This window comes from Callithrix jacchus, chromosome 2 (genome assembly GCF_049354715.1).
Source record: "Callithrix jacchus isolate 240 chromosome 2, calJac240_pri, whole genome shotgun sequence".
NCBI lineage: Eukaryota > Metazoa > Chordata > Mammalia > Primates > Cebidae > Callithrix > Callithrix jacchus.
Genome location: NC_133503.1, coordinates 15,868,421 through 15,886,021, shown reverse-complemented (window position 1 = coordinate 15,886,021; position 17,601 = coordinate 15,868,421). Strand labels below are relative to the sequence as shown.

At 49.7% G+C, this 17,601-nt stretch overlaps 2 protein-coding genes and 1 long non-coding RNA gene across 20 annotated transcripts in view; 2 read left to right on the top strand and 1 right to left on the bottom strand.

The window, feature by feature from the left end:
- The window catches only part of CYTH3 (cytohesin 3), a 113,825-nt gene extending 110,536 nt beyond the window's left edge, over nt 1-3,289 (top strand). For all 5 annotated transcript variants that reach the window (XM_017966810.4, XM_078357619.1, XM_078357615.1 and 2 more), the window contains one exon: nt 179-3,289. In XM_017966810.4, coding sequence (XP_017822299.2) covers nt 179-251 — 73 coding nt within the window. In that variant the 3' untranslated portion in view covers nt 252-3,289. The remainder of the gene's footprint in view (nt 1-178) is intronic.
- Nucleotides 3,290-3,463: 174 nt separating this feature from the next.
- USP42 (ubiquitin specific peptidase 42) overlaps nt 3,464-17,601 on the bottom strand; it is an 80,808-nt gene continuing 66,670 nt past the window's right edge. For 12 of the 14 annotated variants that reach the window (XM_054248599.2, XM_054248589.2, XM_035282926.3 and 9 more), the window contains 7 exons: nt 16,710-16,863; nt 14,768-15,487; nt 14,564-14,658; nt 9,722-11,170; nt 7,750-8,051; nt 5,532-5,575; nt 3,464-4,469 (listed from right to left, as the gene is read on the bottom strand). In XM_054248599.2, coding sequence (XP_054104574.1) covers nt 5,568-5,575; nt 7,750-8,051; nt 9,722-11,170; nt 14,564-14,658; nt 14,768-15,487; nt 16,710-16,863 — 2,728 coding nt within the window. In that variant the 3' untranslated portion in view covers nt 3,464-4,469; nt 5,532-5,567. Of the gene's footprint in view, nt 4,470-5,531; nt 5,576-7,749; nt 8,052-9,224; nt 11,171-14,563; nt 14,659-14,767; nt 15,488-16,709; nt 16,864-17,601 lie in introns of those variants that run through there. The other 2 variants (XR_013530120.1, XR_013530121.1) reach the window with 1 other exon arrangement.
- LOC108589285 (uncharacterized) lies at nt 7,801-16,762 on the top strand. The gene is made up of 4 exons (XR_013530140.1): nt 7,801-7,917; nt 12,007-12,104; nt 13,363-13,599; nt 15,325-16,762. It is a non-coding gene; the product is annotated as an uncharacterized LOC108589285 (long non-coding RNA).

Below are 17,601 nucleotides of genomic sequence, written 5' to 3'. Positions count from 1 at the left end.
GAACATGGACGCTTCCGTGTGCAAGAGTGGACCACCCTCTGCCTCCAGAAACCCTGGAGGGCTAGCTGCCGAAGCTGATGCTCAGATTTGAGCCTGCAGTCCTGTCTGAGTAGCCTCTGGGGTGATGGGGAAGGAGACATGACCTAACCTGGGTTTTTTTTTTTTTTTTTTTAACCAGAGCCAGTATCAGCAGGGACCCCTTCTATGACATGTTGGCAACAAGGAAACGAAGGATTGCCAATAAAAAATAGCTTTCCTGGTAAAAGACCCAGCCCCAGCAGAAAGACACCATGGGCCGCCCCTCCACAGAAGGCGCGGCAGGGAGGCAGTCGCCCTGAGGTTACTCGCCACTTCTCCAGAGCATACAGTGGCCCAGACTCATCCCCAAAGCCTCATGCTGTGGCTGGGGTCCTGGGAGGTAGTCGCCCTGCGGTGCTTGCTGCTTCTCCAGAGCGTACCGTGGCCCAGACTGATCCCCCAGGCCTTGTGCGGTGGCTGGGGTCGTGGTCAGCTGTGCGTGTCCAGAAGCATTTCCTTCCTGCGACTGTCCCAGTGCTCCAGGGGGAGAAGCCAGGACAGCAGCTCCTGCTCTCTCCACAGCAGACACGGGATGGATTCCACAGACGGGAGCCTCATCTGTAACATGCCAAACATGTCCACTTGTGGTGGTGTCAGCTGTTCTAGAAAGCCACAGTTTTATAGCAAAACAGGAAAGGAAAAGCTACCAGTTTTTTATTCAGAATTTTTTCTCAGATATATAGGATTATAGCTTTTATATGCCTTTTTATATACTGAAATTATAACAAAAGATACTTTCTAACAGTAGTATTTTTAGAATGGCAGCTATAAAGTTAACTCCTGGACACAAGTATATACTGTGCACTGAAAAAGTACCCATCTAGATGCAGCACCCAAGGGGAGGGCTGCCCTGGGGGCAGTAGGCAGGCTGGGGAGGGGTGGCCATGGCGATTGGGGGCTCCAGTGTGACTCCCCTGCGGCCTCCCTTCAATCCAGGTTTTTTGGCCCCACAAATAGTTTAAAAAACAAATCATTAAAATATAACGGTTAATGGTTTGGGGGTATTTAGCCTGTAACTGCTAAATCCTAGGAAAAGCTTTTTCCTTGGACACAGATGGTCCATACGTTGAACCACGTGAAACTGCTAATGTTTTGCTTAGACGCACACAAATGGCAGCTTTTCATATAGGTCAACACAGTCCATGGGTTAGACCAGCTTTTGACCATATCGCACTTTAAAACCTGTGGCAAAATCAACGCTTATTTTACAGACCGTATCATTTGAACAGGCTTCTGAATGAATAGACACAGAAGGAAGGAATCAGTCTCACTCCATGTAGTGTGCCGTGTCCTGAGAGAGGTGCTTTCCCTACAGGGAGGGAAGAACAGGTCATGGGTGCAGAGGCCCGGCACTTAGGGTTCTCGGAAGCTGAGAACCCCAGGTGATGCTGGTGCTGGAACAGGCAAAGCTTCATGCCTGCCTAGGAGGCCATCAGGTTGCTGTGGATGTAAGGATTGCAGGTACCTGGTGCTCTGCTCCAGGAAAGGTGGATCTGGTCCCCACCTACAGAGGGTACAGGGCTGGAAGGGGGGCATGGCATGCTTGGGTTGACCTGGGTCGGTGGCAGACACTGCTCTGTCTAGAGGACCCTGTTGCACACTGGGCCGCTGGGTTGGTGGCTGGCTTTTCCTCTTCCCACCCTACCTGCACAGGTGCACACACCTTGAATCCGCACGCTCTGGAGGGCATCTGCATTCCTGTGCGAAATGCACAGTCCAGGAGACAAAACCTCAGGCTGTGCACGCAGGTTTCCTTCTCAGCATCGAAGACTTCGAGTTGCCTTGAGGGAGGAGGTGGCTCCCTATGGCTGACCTTGATGTAGCTTTAAGTCACACTAGACTGCAGAGGGGTTGGAGGCCAGAAGCCCTGTCCTGCATGAGACTGGTTCATTCCCAAGTTCTTAGGATTTCTTACTGCAGTGATACCTCACATTAGAAACTTTAGTTTCAAGAAAGTCAAGTCAGCGTTCTTGAAATGCCTGGCTGGTAGATCTGCAGCTCTGGCCTCCAGTCTTCCATGAAAACAAACGCTGCCTGGGTCCCCACCCAGACCACACACTGACGGCCGGCTCCGGCGGTGCCCACCCCTCAGGCTGGCCCTGCCAGCTCTGTCAGCATGTCACACTTGCAGGAGCCGTGTCCTCCTGACTGACCCAGGTGTGATCTGGGGATGCAGAGCTTTATGTGGTTTTGGTGTGGGGAGAAGCAGCAGGAAGGAGTTGCCGGATGATTAAGCTCTCCTGTTCCAGTCATCTGTGAGTGAGCTTCACTGGGTGGTGGGCATCCAGGAGCTGCGCAGAGGCTGTGGTGCCGTTAGACTCCAGGTACTTGGCCGTCAAGAGTGTTAGAAATCTCTTGGCTCCAGGCCATGTTACGACAGTATTAGCATGAAGGCCATGCAGCCATCATGCCTGCTGAGCCCTGAGGCAGGCCTGGTCCAGAAAACTCTGGGTCAGTGACTGCACAGGGCCAGCTGCCACCAGGATGGCCCTGAAGCAGGACATCTGTCTTTGTCCCTCACCCTGGGCAGGTGTGACCCATCACAATCATGATCCTCCTCCCCACCCCGATGTCTGAACGCAGGGCTTGAATTGTTAGTCCCAACTCTGGCCAAAGACACACTTTCTTGCAGGGACAGCAGCCAGGAGGCAGTGAGGGAGTCCTGTGGGGAGGTGGCAGCTGCCACAACCCTTCCAGCCTCTGTCTTGCTGGGCCCTGGTTCACATTTGAGTTTAATTGGACTGACCCTGGAGCCAGACAAGCAGCAATGTCTTTGGGGTCACAGAACATTTTTGGGCAGTTTAATGTGGTACCAAACTGAGTGAAAATGGGAGCTATTTATAGATGGAGCAGCACTTAGTGCTTCATAGAAAGCAATGCCTATTTTTAAAGTTACAAATGCAGATATCTACATAGATGTGCTTTGCCCAGAAGTTAGGTCTGTGGTAAACCAGAGACCACAAGTTGTGACTTTCTTCTTAGGAAAATAGTTCTATTTGCGATAAACACAGTAATATGTAAATAATGTACATCTATTGATTTCTGGAGTGTTATTCAATGTATATACTCCCACAGCTCGCATGAAGAAATAGCCTCTATCTATCGATATTTGGTTGTAAAGTGAACAGTAAGGTTAAGATTGGAGGGTGGATGGCTGTCAGAGCTCTCGCAAATACTGTGTTCACTAAATAAAAATCACATGTTAAAACAAGACTGTCTAAGACTCGGTTCTTTGAAACAGATACGGTTGGGTCCAGCAAACCCCTCCGATTTTCGGTGCTGACTTCAGGAACACTTGAAGGTTTTAAGAAAGTGAATTCAGATGACAGGAAGGAGTCTGGAAGCAAATGGGGAAAAGAGCAGTAAAAAAATAAGACGCAAAGTGTGTGATTTGCTGCCATTTATATACTATAGAAATTTTACATGCTGTATATTTACAGTGGGGCAAGTGCTTTTTTAATCTTTAAAAAAACAAAGATCAAACTTTAAACATCTCTGAACAACACAAACTGTATAAACCATACAGATTATTCAGATACAAACTGTATTAAATACAGTTTTCCCCACTCCATCTCCTGATGCAGGACCAGTGAATTATAAGTGTATCACAGTTTGATAGCATATCCATATTAAAAATAAAATCACAGTATGATTGTGTCTGTAACTAGAAACTCGAAGGGACCAAGCAGACAACTGAGACTCCAGTATCATAGTCAAGACAAGAGACGCTGTATCAAAAAGTGTCGTGTAATAGAAATGTACTATAGGCTTACAAATCATGTCTGGGTTATACATTCATAATGTAAATACTCATCATAACTGGGAAATTGATTGGAACAGTTCCACAAAGTTCAAAAACAGAACTTGTCTATAAAATACATCTTCAAATCTTGAATACAACTAAAATAAGCAAATTAGTTTCTAGTATCAGACATTACAGAAAACAGACTGCTCTCGAAAGTCTAGGTGAGAGTGTGTGAGTTTTTAAATAAGTCTTTAAATTAAATATACACACTGTCAGTTTGTACTTTTGACAATTCCATGGTTTCCCGGTTGGTCTTGCACCAGATGTCTAACTTGGAGGAACATTACATGAAATACAAGTAATCGACCTGAGTCTGTAATTAAGCAGCATTTGAGATGTTCTATTCCAGGGCATTATTTCAGTGGGATTTATATACACGGTATTTTACAATGGTCAGCAGTGGTAGAAAGTGTTCATCCATTTGGAATAGGGTAATTAAGAAAAGGTAAAAACTAAAAAAAAAAAGTTCTCCATGGTAAAATCTGTACAGTATTTACTAAAGAAGCACCACGCAGATTTGAACAGTTATTTTCTATATTTATAATTTAAGCTGGGCTGGGGATGGCTTCTGTTGAACGCATTGAATCTGAAAGACAAGAGGCGCAGGGTTAGTGAGTAGAAGGCAGGCAGGCGGCTGCGCAGGGGACTGGTGAGGCCACAGCTTATCCCTGGATGCCCTGCCAGCTGTTCCCCAGGGCTGGGGAAGCTCTTCTTCCTTGAGAAGGTCACTCTGCCTTCCTGAGTCAAAATGAGGGATCTGGCGGTGCGGGGGGCTCAGCCAGGGAGGCGCCATCTGCTGGGCCCGGCAGCTGTCTGACCCCAGCTGTCGCCTCCACCTCCATCCTCACAGCCCCTCACTCGGGAAGTTTAGCTCCTTAATTAGGGTTGGGCCTCTCCCTTGAGGACACATTGATAAAGGCTTTTAATTAACGGCCAATTAATCTGACTCTTCACTTGGAAATTAATTTTAAATTCCCTTCGCTGACTGACTACATGTGACAGACACTTTTGGACAAAGTTTCCTTTCAAGGGAAAAATGGTTCACTGTTCCCTTTTTTAGCTCCACAAGACTCAGGTATGAAACCGGTGACTCTCCCGGGACCCCTGTGTGAACTGACTGCACACAGCCCTGCAGCTCCAAGGTCCTGATCTGCCGTCCATCACCTTCCCGTGGTTTTGTGTGGTGAGTACTGGCTCTGGCTCAGTGCGACCTCGGGGCCGCAGCAGCATGGGAAGGGGGAGGGCGGCGGGGGGGGGAATGAGGCTCCATTCTCCTCAGTGAGACATCTATGGAGTTATGAGGCCTCTCCCTCCCCAGATGTTTCTCAAAAGCCCGAGGGCTCAGCTGTTGTGAGCCGGGCTGGCTTTTCCTAGTGAAGGGCAAGGGAATGGGGAGACACTGCCTATGTGAGGGATGCAGGTCTTCCCTGGCCAGTAATGCAAAGGTGATCAGGTGGAGTCTAAATCTGTCCCCAAATGCGTGGCCTAGGTCTGGGCTGGCTGGGAACCTGCCGGGGCCTCTCCATGGCTCTGCCTACTCCTGTGGGCCCAGCCCCCAGGCAGAGCTGCAGAATTACAGCTCCTCTGCCTGCGCCCCCTCAACACTGCCACAAACAATGAGGAAATGGACAGATGGGAAACAGCTTACCATAACTAGTGAATTTTTTGTTTTGAGGCGGAGTTTTCAATCACCTAGAAAGCAAAGGTCAGGAAAGAGATTTTAATTATGGTTGCAAAATTGGCAGTGCCCGTACTCTGCATGTTAAGTGGCTACAGACACTGAGGCCGCTTCCAGGCCAGGTGAGCATGAGTGTCCCAGCGCGCAGCTGCCGCTCCCAGGGTTTTACTGACATCAAGGGTTTACGTGATAACTGAGGGCCCCAGCCATGCCCATCCTTGGCTCCATCCAACCCACGCACACCTCAACATGAGGAAAACAGATCTCAGGCCCAAGAACTGAACTGAGCAGAAGAGAGCCAGAGGAGTTTGAAAGAGAAAGGCAAGGGGCCGAACCCAGGGCAGAGGGAGGCCTGCAGGACTGCGGGATGCTGGGTAAGGTGCGGCTGGGCAGCAGCCTTCTTGGGAGGATGAGAAAGGCTCCTCAGTCTGTGCTCACAGCAGAAGTACCAGCTGCTGCAAACCCTGTCATTGGTACAGTGGGACCGGGGACCGGGAACAAACACAGGGACACCACACAGACACACGCCTGACCACAGCACCTGAGACGAAAGGCAAACAGGTTCACATTCAGCCACCTCCTTGCTGGACCAGCTGCCTCTGGGACCATCACTGTCTCCCAGCAGCCCCGGCTGCAGAGCTTAGCACAGAGGCTTGAGAGTGGGCTGTGATCCTGCCGCCATCCTGGGAGCCTGCATCACATGCAGGATAAGCCCACCCACTACCATCCTCAGGTACCAAGCAGCCCTCTTCAATCCCCTTCCCCGATTCACTGAAACGTCCAGAATGTCTACAATACAAACAGCCAATACCGGCAGGCCCCCTTCCTTGCCGGCAGTGCTGGTGCCTGTCCTCGACTCCGGCCATTTCCCCAGCACTCCCCGGGCAAGTGTCCCCCACGGAAGGCTTGCCCGTCAGCCCCCAGCTCTCACTCACACACTCTAAGGACTGTCTGCCTCTCAATCAACAATGGACGCCAGCTCTGGGCTGTTGGCAGAAGAGGCCTTCCCCAGAACACACAGCTCCACCGAGCAGCCAAGGCCTCTCAGGGCAGCCCCAATGATATGTCCAACTCCCTGTGAGGAGGGCATGCGCTTCACATGTGAAAGCAAACATCGGGCATCCAGGCAGGGGTGAGACACTTTTTCTGTCAAGGGGCAAATAATAAACATTTTCCACTTTGCGAGCCACACAGTCCCTGTTGCAGCCATTCATTTCTGCCGAGCCGTGACAGCGAAGCCACCGACAATGTGCAAACACACCTGGCTGCGCCCCAGTAAAGCCACAGATGCTGCAACCTGAATTTCACAGCATTTTCATGTGAAACAAACTGTTCTTCTTTGGGATTATTTCCAACCACTTAAAAAGGTTAAAACCATTCTTAACTCCAAGTTCAGTTCATGCAAAGCCAGGCAACTGGCTGAAGCTTGCCCTGGGGCTGCAGTTTGCCAAGCTCTGCTCTAGGTCCACTGAGTGGAGTGACACCCGCTTCTAACAGGCTCAGGGATCCTCTCCAGGGCCAGCGGTCACTGGATACCAACCAGAGAGGGAGGGAGGGCTGCCTCAAGTGCCATCAGAGCACAGTGTGTGGCCACATCACGAAGGAGACACAGCCCCGCAGGACAGATGCAGAATCCAGCCAGTGCCCGCCACATGGAGGCCTCTGTGGCACCACTCAGGCAAAGGCCAGCGCCCATGCTTCTCATGACCCAAGCCAGCACATCAGTACCGAGCATCAGGGTATACTCAGAATGCTATGGGCTTAAGGATTCGGGAGAGTAACAAACACTGCGAAAGTATTTCTATCAAAAATGCTTTAAACAAAAACAAACAAAAAAAACCACAAAAAAATGCTTTAAAACCAAGAGTTCTGGTCCTTCACAAGGCAAACACTCAGAAGCCCAGGGCCCTACATTCCAGGGCTTTGGCGACACAGGTAGTGCTGCGCTCAGTCCTGGGTCTCTCAGGCCTTCAATAAATGCTACGGGGTTGGTGCTAAGGAGCCAAACCGCACAAGGAACTGCACTGCAGGTCTGAGCGCTGAGGCTGGACCAGACAGGGCACGGGTGTGCCGAGTAACTGTGTGCCCTCTGATGCCACCTGAGGGTTTCTATGTGTTGATCATCTTTGCAAACAAACTGTATTAAGAAACAGTTTCTAACTTCTTGATTCCAAGAATCTCCTCTTACCCTGGCCATACTCAAAGAGATGACACCTGTCCTCCCTGCTTTCCATCTGTAAGTGTTTCGTTTTCTCCCGGAAAGGTCCGACGCCTTCCAGAGGCGGGCCACCAGGGAGGGGAAAACCGCCCTGTGCTCTCCGGAAGTGGGCAACAGTCTCCAAACTGGAGGCCCTGGGTAAGTGCAGTTCTGAATCTTTAACAAAGTCCTCTGATTTCCTTGAATGTCTCTTCTTTTTCTTCTTCTTTTTTTTGTGTCTGTGGAGGTCAGTGTCAGAGCATGCTGCTGAGAGGTCTGACTCCTGCTGATGCCTGCAGAAGGAAAAGCCAGAATTCAAACCCCTAAAACACAGAACCACCAGACCAGACTCTGGAGCTTGGCCCTCAGAGGGCACACCACTGAGAACATGCACTTTGCAAACATCCACAATTCTAATGAAAAACGTCAGTCAGGCATGGTGGTGAGCACCGGTAGTTCCAGTTACTCCGGAGGCCAAGGTGGGAGGATTGCTTGAGCCCAGGAGGCTGAGGCTGCAGTGAGCCAAAAACTGCAACACTGCACTCCAGCCTGGGCAACAGAGCGAGACCTTTTCACAAAAATTTAAAAAGTCTGCCTTCACTGTAATAACTATTTAAGTCTAGGGTCATAAATTCACTAACCTCAGCTCCATCACTGAAGACTCCCACCGCTGCCTTCGGCTTTCTCAGGAGCTAAGGTTGCTGGACAAATGCTGCAGGGAGGATTCTGCTAGCTTTTCCCAAAACCAGTGGTTACTTGAGGGGAAAGGAAACACTAAGCCTCCTCCCTCCCATGTGCCTGGACACCTGGCAGCAATATTATTTTTTCCTTCAAGTAACTACTGCCTAGTTTCCATATGGCTTTTGGTAATCTTTTCCCAGGGTTTCAATTTCAAGAGATGTCAAAAGTTACTAATTCTGTTCCTGCTCATCCATCTCATCATAGATAAGTCATTTTCAAGACAATCACTGACCAATTTAGCTTTTTAAAAATACAAAAACAGGCCAGGTACAGTGGTTCATGCCTGTGATTACAACACTTTGGGAGGCCCAGGCAGGAGGCCCACTCGAGCCTAGGGGTTTGAGAACAGACTGGGCAACATAGCAAGACCCTGTCTTTACAAAAAGGAAAAACTAGTTGAGGGTAGTAGTGCACGCCTGTAGTCCCAGTTACTCCAGAGGCTGAGGGCTGAGGCAGAAAGATCGCTTAAGCCCAGGAGGTCAAGGCTGCAGTGAGTTATGATGGCATAATTTCACTCCAGCCTGAGTGACAGAACAAAACCCTGTCTCTTAAAAGATAACTACATCTGACAAATAAGAATATTAACATCAGGCCAGGCATGGTGGTTCATGCCTGTAATCTCAGCACTTTGGGAGGCCGAGGTGGGCGGATCACAAGGTCAGGAGTGCAAGACCTGCCTGGCCAATATGGTGAAGCCCCGTCTCTACTAAAAACACAAAAATTACCTGGTGTGCTGGCAGGCGCCTGTAATCCCAGCTACTCAGGAGGCTGAGGCAGGAGAATCACCTGAACCTGGGAGGTGGAGGTTGCAGGGAAATGAGATCGCGCCACTACACTCCAGCCTGGGTGACAAGAGTGAGACTCCGTGTCGGGGAAAAAAAATTAACACCAATTCTAAAGTCAGAGACTCCTGATTTTTCATCTGTGGGACGTTGCATGCTTACTCCTGGAAGTTATGAAGCATTCACTAAATGGCACTATCATTTTGAAAAAGGTGGTTGTTAGGCATTTAACAACATCATCAAATGAAGATACAGCTTCAAAGCAGAACAAATTTTTACAATTCTGTAAAAATAGTGAAATCTCAAAACCTAGAGATGAAAGACACAAATCAAACAGATAAAATGGTGGCCTGGCAGGTCCCTTGTTCCTGAGTCGGGTGAGAAGGGCCAGGCCCCAGAGGTGACAACACCTCCGGCAGAGCATGAGGTCCCAGCCTCACCTGGAGTCGCGGTCTCGGTGTTTGTCTTTGGATTTCTTTTTCTTCTTTGATTTTTTGTGCTTCTTCACTTTAGGCTCTTCTAGAGGATCCTTCTGTTCGCTCCTCTGGGATTTCTTTTCGACATGACTGTCACTGTTTTCCAGGCTGTCGTATCTCCGTTTTCGTGGCTTTCCACTTTGGTGTTCATGAAACCGATCAGAGATGTTACAGTTTTTGTCTTCTGCTACAAGCGCAGTTCTGTCGTGGGAAAAGCGGTCGGGGTGCGGGGCAAGGGCGTGGGGTGCGCCTGCGCGGGGGCTGCCTGGGCGGTGCCGCTCCCTCTCCCGGGCTGGCTCACAGCCCCTGCGGCTCCGGTAGTGGTCCTTGTGTGGCCGCTCGTGCAGCCCGGCCCGCTCGTGCTCACGGCCGCTGTGGAAGGGCTTCCAGTCCCGGGCGGCGTACAGGGCGTACCTGTCGTGGTAGTACCGGCACCTGTCCCAGCGTGGCCTGTCAGGGTAGAACTTCTCCCGGCCCCAGCTGTGCTCACCCTCGGCATAGTGGTGTCGGCCCCAGTCTGGCTCAGCCCCGCTGCGGTGTCGGGAGTGGTGGTGGCCGTACCTGCCCAGGGAGCGGCGCTCGCCGGGGCTGAGCCTGTCGCCGTGGCCAGGGTGGTGCTCTGAGGCGTGGCGGTCCTGACGGTCGCGTTCCCGGGCACAGGTGCGGTGCCGCCGGTGGCGGTGGCCCTGACCCTCGGTCTTGCTCCTGGTCTCCCTGGCGGGCTCCCCACTGGACGAGCGCTCCCTCCGGCTGCGGTAGTGGCCTCGGTCCACCTTTCGGAGGCTGCCAATTTTTTCCGTCGCCGGGGAAGGGCCTGGGGCTTTCAGCCCCACCGCAGCGTCCTCGCCTTTCTCCCCAGGGCTGGGCTCGGCGTCCCCCACTGGGTGACCAGGCGGGGCCACCTCCAGTGCTGGAGCTGGCAGCCCCTCTGAGGCCTCGGGCACGCCGGAGCTCTGGGGCGGATCCTGAGCATCCCGGGTGTGGTCCCTGCTGGGGTGAACCAGAAGCGGCTGCTCGTGGGACTCCTCCGACCCCATGGGTGGAGCCGGGCTTAACCCCTCCTGGGCTTCCGCTGATACCGAGTCTCGAGGACCCTCCATGATTATCCCCGTGTCCTGGGACAGCGGGCTTGGGTCACCTGTTAAGCTCCCAGGATCACACAGGTCAGGGGGCGCGGTGTCCCCTGTGATGATGTCCTGGCCGGCGCTGGGCGGAGGCTCTTCGGAGGCGGCGGCCATGGCCTCCCAGGTGCCTTCTTTGGTAGTGGGGGTCCCGGGGTCAGGGGGTGGTGGAACCTTGGTGCTGCCGGAGCTGGCGGCCAGGTCCAGCTCCTCCAGGGACTCTGAAGCGGGGCTGCCGGGCTGGGGCTCTGCGATGTAGTCCTCGGAAGGGCCCCTCTCTGCTCCTGGTGTACTGTGGACCCCAAACACACACACACCATTAGTGTGGTGATTTGACAGGCTCGTGTCACTGCATTACAGGGACAAATACTTCAAAACGTTCACTATTTCATATCTTTAAATATATCTGGCTGAAGCCCAATATTAGGCCTATCATCTCTGGAAATTCCCAATTTTCTCTTTCTCTTACGAAATAAAAATGTTCTATCATCCAGCCCAGCTCCTAGCCTATTTTTCACAACAATTATCCTGCAGTTCTAGGCTCTTCCTGTTTCCAGATAATCCTCTAGTTCTTCTAATTTCTCTAGTTTTTTTTTTTTTTTTCTTTTTTTTAAGAGAGTCTCATTCTGCTGCCTGGGCTGAAGTACAGTGGCACAATCTTGGCTCCCTGCAACCTGCAGCTCCTAGGTTCAAGCAATTCTCCTGACCCAGCTTCCCAACCAAATAGCTAGGATTACAGGGGCCCACCACCATGCCTGGCTAATTTTTGTATTTTTTAGTAGAGATGAGGTTTCACGATACTCTGGCCAGGCTGGTCTTGAACTCCTGACCTCCAGTGATCCACCAGCCTCAGCCTCCCAAAGTGCTGGGATTACAGGTGTGAGCCACTGGCCGCAATTCCTCTAGTTCTTCCTAATAACTAAGTCTAAAGAAAAAAGTCCACTAATGATGGGGCCTCCTCCTTTACCTCTGGACTCCCTTTCTCTGATTTTTCTTGGAGACTCAAAGGTAGAGCAGCTACCTCCAAACAGCCAGCAGCTCCTCCAATTACTGACAAATTGTGAGGCATCACTGAAGCTTTAGAAACACTTTCTGTAGTAAATTAACTCTGTCCTTTGATTCCCACAGAGCTTTCGATACATCTTCAAGGTTAATGAAAGCTGCCGTGGCTTGGGCTTGTCTGCACAGCCACCTGCCTCATCCTCACGCTACCTGGCCTACGAAAGGTGAGAGTCCCCTGGTCGAGGGAGGGAGTGTCTGAGCTAGCCTATTCTTAGGTTGGGAGTGAGTGTTCCCTGCCCGCAGGGTTCACCACACTGATTTTAGTATCTAAGCCCTCCTAACAGAGGGCCTCAGTGAGGGCACTCCCCTGCCAGGGGCCATTCTGGAGTCGCCACAGTGACGGGAGCCTCACCAGCACAACAGGCAACCCCACAGGTGAGTGAGTGCCAACGACCATGCAGGTAAAAGCACGGTGTGTTACTGGCACGTTTTTCACAGACACTGAAGTTTCTAGGAATGCAACTAGTATATAAATCTAGAGATGGTCATGCTGCGACTTGATCAGAACTTCACCAGAAGTTGTTCACCATGAGAACGTGACTTCCTGATGGCGAACCTGCGCCTGGCACCAACTATGCCAACATCCGACCATGCTCTAAGCCATCGCTCACAGCCAATCTGTGCACAGATGCAAGCACCGCCTGTGCCACAGCCTCTCACCGCAGGACTGTCCTGCCTGGTTCTTTGCACAGTGAAGCCACTATCACTGCATGACAAATTCCTTTCCTCTTATTCTTGACTAAATTACATTTAGGTTACTATATTCATGTTTTTTAATTATGGGGGAGGTTTTATTATCTATCATTTCAGAATCCTCGAGGGGCCATTACAAAGTACAGTCACATGCCTCATACATGCAGTCAACAATGGACCACCTGTGATGGTGGTCCATCGGATGATAACAGGTGGAAAAATCCCTGTCCCCATAACTGTTCTGACAACCTAGGGCAGCACATGACTGAGTGTGGTGGTGCTAGTGTGAATAAACCCACTGCACTGCCAGTCCCATGGAAGTACAGTGCATACAATTAATATATAATACATGGCAATGGTAATGAATGACTGTTGGCTGGGCGCCGTGGCTCACCCCTGTAATCCTAGTACTTTGGGATGCCAAGGTGTGCGAATGATTTGAGGTCAGGAGTTTGAGACCAGCCTGACAGGAGTTCACATGGTGAAACCCCATCTCTACTAAAAGTACAAAAAAAAGTGTGTGTGGTAGTGCATGCCTATAGTCCCAGCTAGTCAGGAGGCTGAGTCAGGAAAACTGCTTGAAACCGGGTGGCAGAGGTTGCAGTGGAGAGAGACTGCACCACTGTACTCCAGCCTGGGCGACAGAGGGAGACTCCATCGCAAAAACAAAAACAAAAAAATAGTTATGGTTTATGTATTTACCAGCTGTACTTTTTATGATTATTTCAGAGTGTGCTCCTTCTTACAAGATGTACGGTTAACTGTAAAACAGCCTCAGGCAGGTCCTTCAGGAGGTCTCCAGAAGGCGGCACTGTTGTCATAGGAGATGACAGCTCCACAAGTGTTCTGCCCTTGAGACCTTCCCGTGGAGCAGGATGTGGAGGTGGAAGTCAGTGGTACGGATGACACTGACCCTGTGACCCTAGCCCAGTGTGTGTGTTTGTGTCTTCGTTTTTAATATAAAAGGTAAAAATTTTAAAAGTAGAAAAAAGCTTATCAATATGGATATAAAGAACTTATTTTTGTACAGCTGTATGTTTGTGTTTTAAGCTAAGTATTATTACAAAAGAGTCAAAAAGTTAAAAATTAAAAGTTTATAAAGTAAAAAGTTGTAGTAAGCTGTGTTTACTACTGGAGAAATACAATTTTTAAACAATGGAGTGCAGCTCAGTGCTGTGTTTAGAGAGTCTACAGGAGTGTCGTGTCCTAGGCCTTCACATTCACTCGCCTCTCACTGGCTTACCCACAGCACCCTCTAGTCCTGCCAGCTCCATTCATGGGTAGTGCCCTCTGCAGGTGCGCCAGTACCGTATTTTTACTATCCTTCTTCTATGTGTAGATGTGTTTAGACACAGATACTTAACACTGTGTTACAGTTGCCTACAGTAGCCAGTGCGGTGCTGTGCAATTTGTGGCCTAGGAGCAACAGGCCATACCCTCTAGGTCTGTGGGACACTCTGTGGTGTTGGCATGACAACAAAATCACCAAATGACACATTTCTCAGCATCCCGGTTGTTAACGGAGGGATGACTGTATCTGCTACTTGGCAGAACTGAGAGCCCCTGCCCTTGAACCTCAGCATACCTCACACAATTATTCCTCATGAAAAGATGAAATGAGATGGTGCTTGAAAGTGTACCAACACTGCTAAGCAGAGAGAGGCAGCTACGGAGGAGAAATGGCACTGTGAACACATTAAGTTTCCATGGACCCGGTCCTATACGCTATACTTTTTCCTTACTCTTCTAAAAGGCAAGTTAATAAATCCTACACATTATAATTCAAGTCATTCTAGGATTCAAAATGTTCATTATAAAACTTTTACAGTGTTAAAATACTGACACATCTATGGGCTCGACTGGATTTCCTACTATTAGGAAGGATTTCCTACTGTCAGCCACAAGTGCTTCTGATTTATTCTTGCCTTACCTCGTTTCATCTGTGGAGCCTTTCACTTTGTTACTAAGCTTGAAGGTCTCTAAGATTTTGTCTTCTGGGAGAGATGGCAAAGGAGCAGGCATCAACTGCAATAAAAACAAAAATATTTCAGCTTCAGGTGCCAGCTCCATGCCTCCTGAAATCCAGCCAAGGGAACTGCCATAAATGAGGCTGAAGACCCTGGCACATGCTCACCTTTCCAGGAAGACCGTTTGCCTTAGCAAAGGGATTTTCTGAGTGCAGGGCAGGCTGGCTTTGGCAGCTGGCACCATCGGGCGGCAGGCCGTTTTCTTTCAAGTCACTGTCGCTGTCTGCACTATTAGCACCGTTTAGGATCATGGGTTCTTGGAGCTCGTGCGGAGCGGTCTCCTCATCTTCGGCTTCTTGGCCGGGAGAGTGAGAGCTTGCAATCGTACCAATCCCATTCTCCTTGCCCAGCCCTTTCGACTCCTCGTCAGAGTCCTCAGAGGACTCGGCACCATAGGGGACCAGCACACTGGAGTTCAGCTTGGATTTGCCATTCATCACCGGCTGGGGGCAGGATTCGCTGCAGGGGATCGGTTTTGTTACTTTACTAGAAACTGACATCATAGATGCGTTCGAGGTAGACTGTACTGCAGAATTGGTAATGGTAGAAGAGGGAACGGGCTTGGTAGGGTTCTCCAAAGAATTGCTATGAAGGTTAGGCTGAGACTGACCTTGGCGAACAGGCAACTTGTTGTGAATACTGATTGTAATTTTTTGTTTCTTAGGATGTTCTGGGATCACTGACGACCTATTAACTGACCAGTTTTGGACAGAAGCTGAAGCATGAACAGGACTCGCCCTGTTGACACTGGAATTCCCATTAGGACTCGACATGGAACTGCCTGGCGTGTCTTTCAGTGGTCCAGTCCCATTTAAGTGAGGTGGATTCTGGAAGTAAGAAAAGCACAGCCAGGTCAGAGCTCCGGAAACACGGTCACAGAAACAGAACCCATTTTGGCTGATGGGTCCGTCCCATTTTGCTTTTTCAGGACTAACAAGTTTCACACATCTAGAAATGTTCTCTGTTCTTTTCAATCCCTCCTATCCATGCATACTCTGCATGGGCCCTACTTTTCTGGCAATCAGTCAACAAATAGGACATACATGTTTCACAGGATACAATCCTCAGACCAAACTCTCTCTGTTCCAGATCAGATAGAAATCAGCAGGCCCTGTGGCATGGAGTCACACACTTGCTCCCTGGTAGGGTTTCCTGGGAGCTCACCACTGCACAGAGTGCCAGGAAGGAGGAATCACCCTGGCCTCGGAGCAAAGAAGACAGTCATGTGGACAGACAGCAGGGGCTGCTTCAGGCGCCGCTCACTCAGCCATGACCCCCACCACTGCCCCTCGATGTCTCCAAATTCTCCTCATGCAGTAACACATTCACTGCAGGTTCCCACCATGGCTGCTGCATCCCCATGGAGGTACAAGCCTGAAACATGGTTAATATTATCATGTGTGGCCTTCACATGGCCTTCTCAGATACCCAAATTAGTTGCTATCTTAACACTGGAAAGCTTCACCATAAAAAACAAAAACCGTCTTTGAAAAAGCAAGGCCAACTATCCCTTCCTACAGGGCACGCGCCCTCCTGTTTGCTGGAGCCCTGATGTCACTCTGGAGGAGAGCCCAATACGGGAGCCTGCTGGATATTTGATGTGTGACTCTGTCATCATCAACTGCCAGATGTCCATAGAATAAAGCATGCAGCAATCTCGGCTCACTGCAGCCTCCTGGACTCAAGCAATCCTCCCGCCTCAGCCTCCTGAGCAGCTGGGACCACAGCACACACTATCACACCTGGCTGATTTTTGTACTTTTTGTAGAGACAGGGTTTCATCCTGTTGCCCAGGCTGGTCTCAAACTCCTGAGCTCAAGTGATCCACCTGTCTCAGCCTCCCAAAGTGCTGGGATTACAAGCGTGAGCCACTGTGCCGGCCATGTTCTGTATATTTGAAATATTCGTATAATGGAGGGTTTGATTATACTGTGAGAAGAAATTCAGATGTATATGGGGGCACAGCAACCACTACAATTGTAACTTGAGTGTTTGAAGTTACATTTTTTAAATTGACATAAAAATTTTATTTTCCCTATGGACTGTTACCTTTATCATATGAGAGGGAAGCTGTGGTCCAATAAACCCTGGTGCAGCCTGTTTGTTGGTGACAACCCGCTGACTAATGACGGGGCGGGGAGAGGACTGGCCGGGGCTGTGGGTGGAATGAGTAAGTTCACCTCCATTTTTCACATCATGGGACCTGGAGCAAGAAGAGTGATACTTAGGGTGACACAGGATACCTCCTTAGGAGAGATTCATTCACAAATTCAACAGCATTTAACCCTTCAGGCAGAAAACTGATGGAAAAAATAGCATGTTTATGCTACACGGTACAGAGCTACAGGCATCCTCTCCTTTACGTTGATGTCAGGCACTCAGATCAGGAAACAAGGATAATTGGGTAAATGATGTTTTTAAAACTGTGTGTTCTTAAAGTGCTGTCTTCTGTAGCTTATATTTTTCTTTTCTTGAGACAGGGTCTTGCTATGTTGCCCAGGCTGGGGTGCAGTGGAACAGTCATCACTCACTGTGGCCTTGCCCTCCTGCCTCAGCCTCCAGTAGCTGGGACCACAGACATGCACCACCAGTCCTGGCTTTTTCATTTTTTGTAGAGATGGGGTCTCACTTTGTTGCTCAGACTTATATTTTTCTAATTATAAATATATGCCACGTTAGAAAATCTATAGTGTCCAAAAAAGTGAGAAACAAAACCCTACCCCTTATCTTGGCCTCAGAGGCCTCCTCTGATCATCATCTTTGCTTCAGCCCAACTGCTGAAATTCAATGCCAGTGTTTACTATTTCAACATGCAGACATGAGCATTCTGCCAGTTAAGACATTTTAGGATACTCTTAATTTTCCGCTATCAAAAATGTTTCCAAAAATGGAATGAGTCAAAAGAGTATGCAGCCACAACAGGACAGAGCTGGGCATGGGC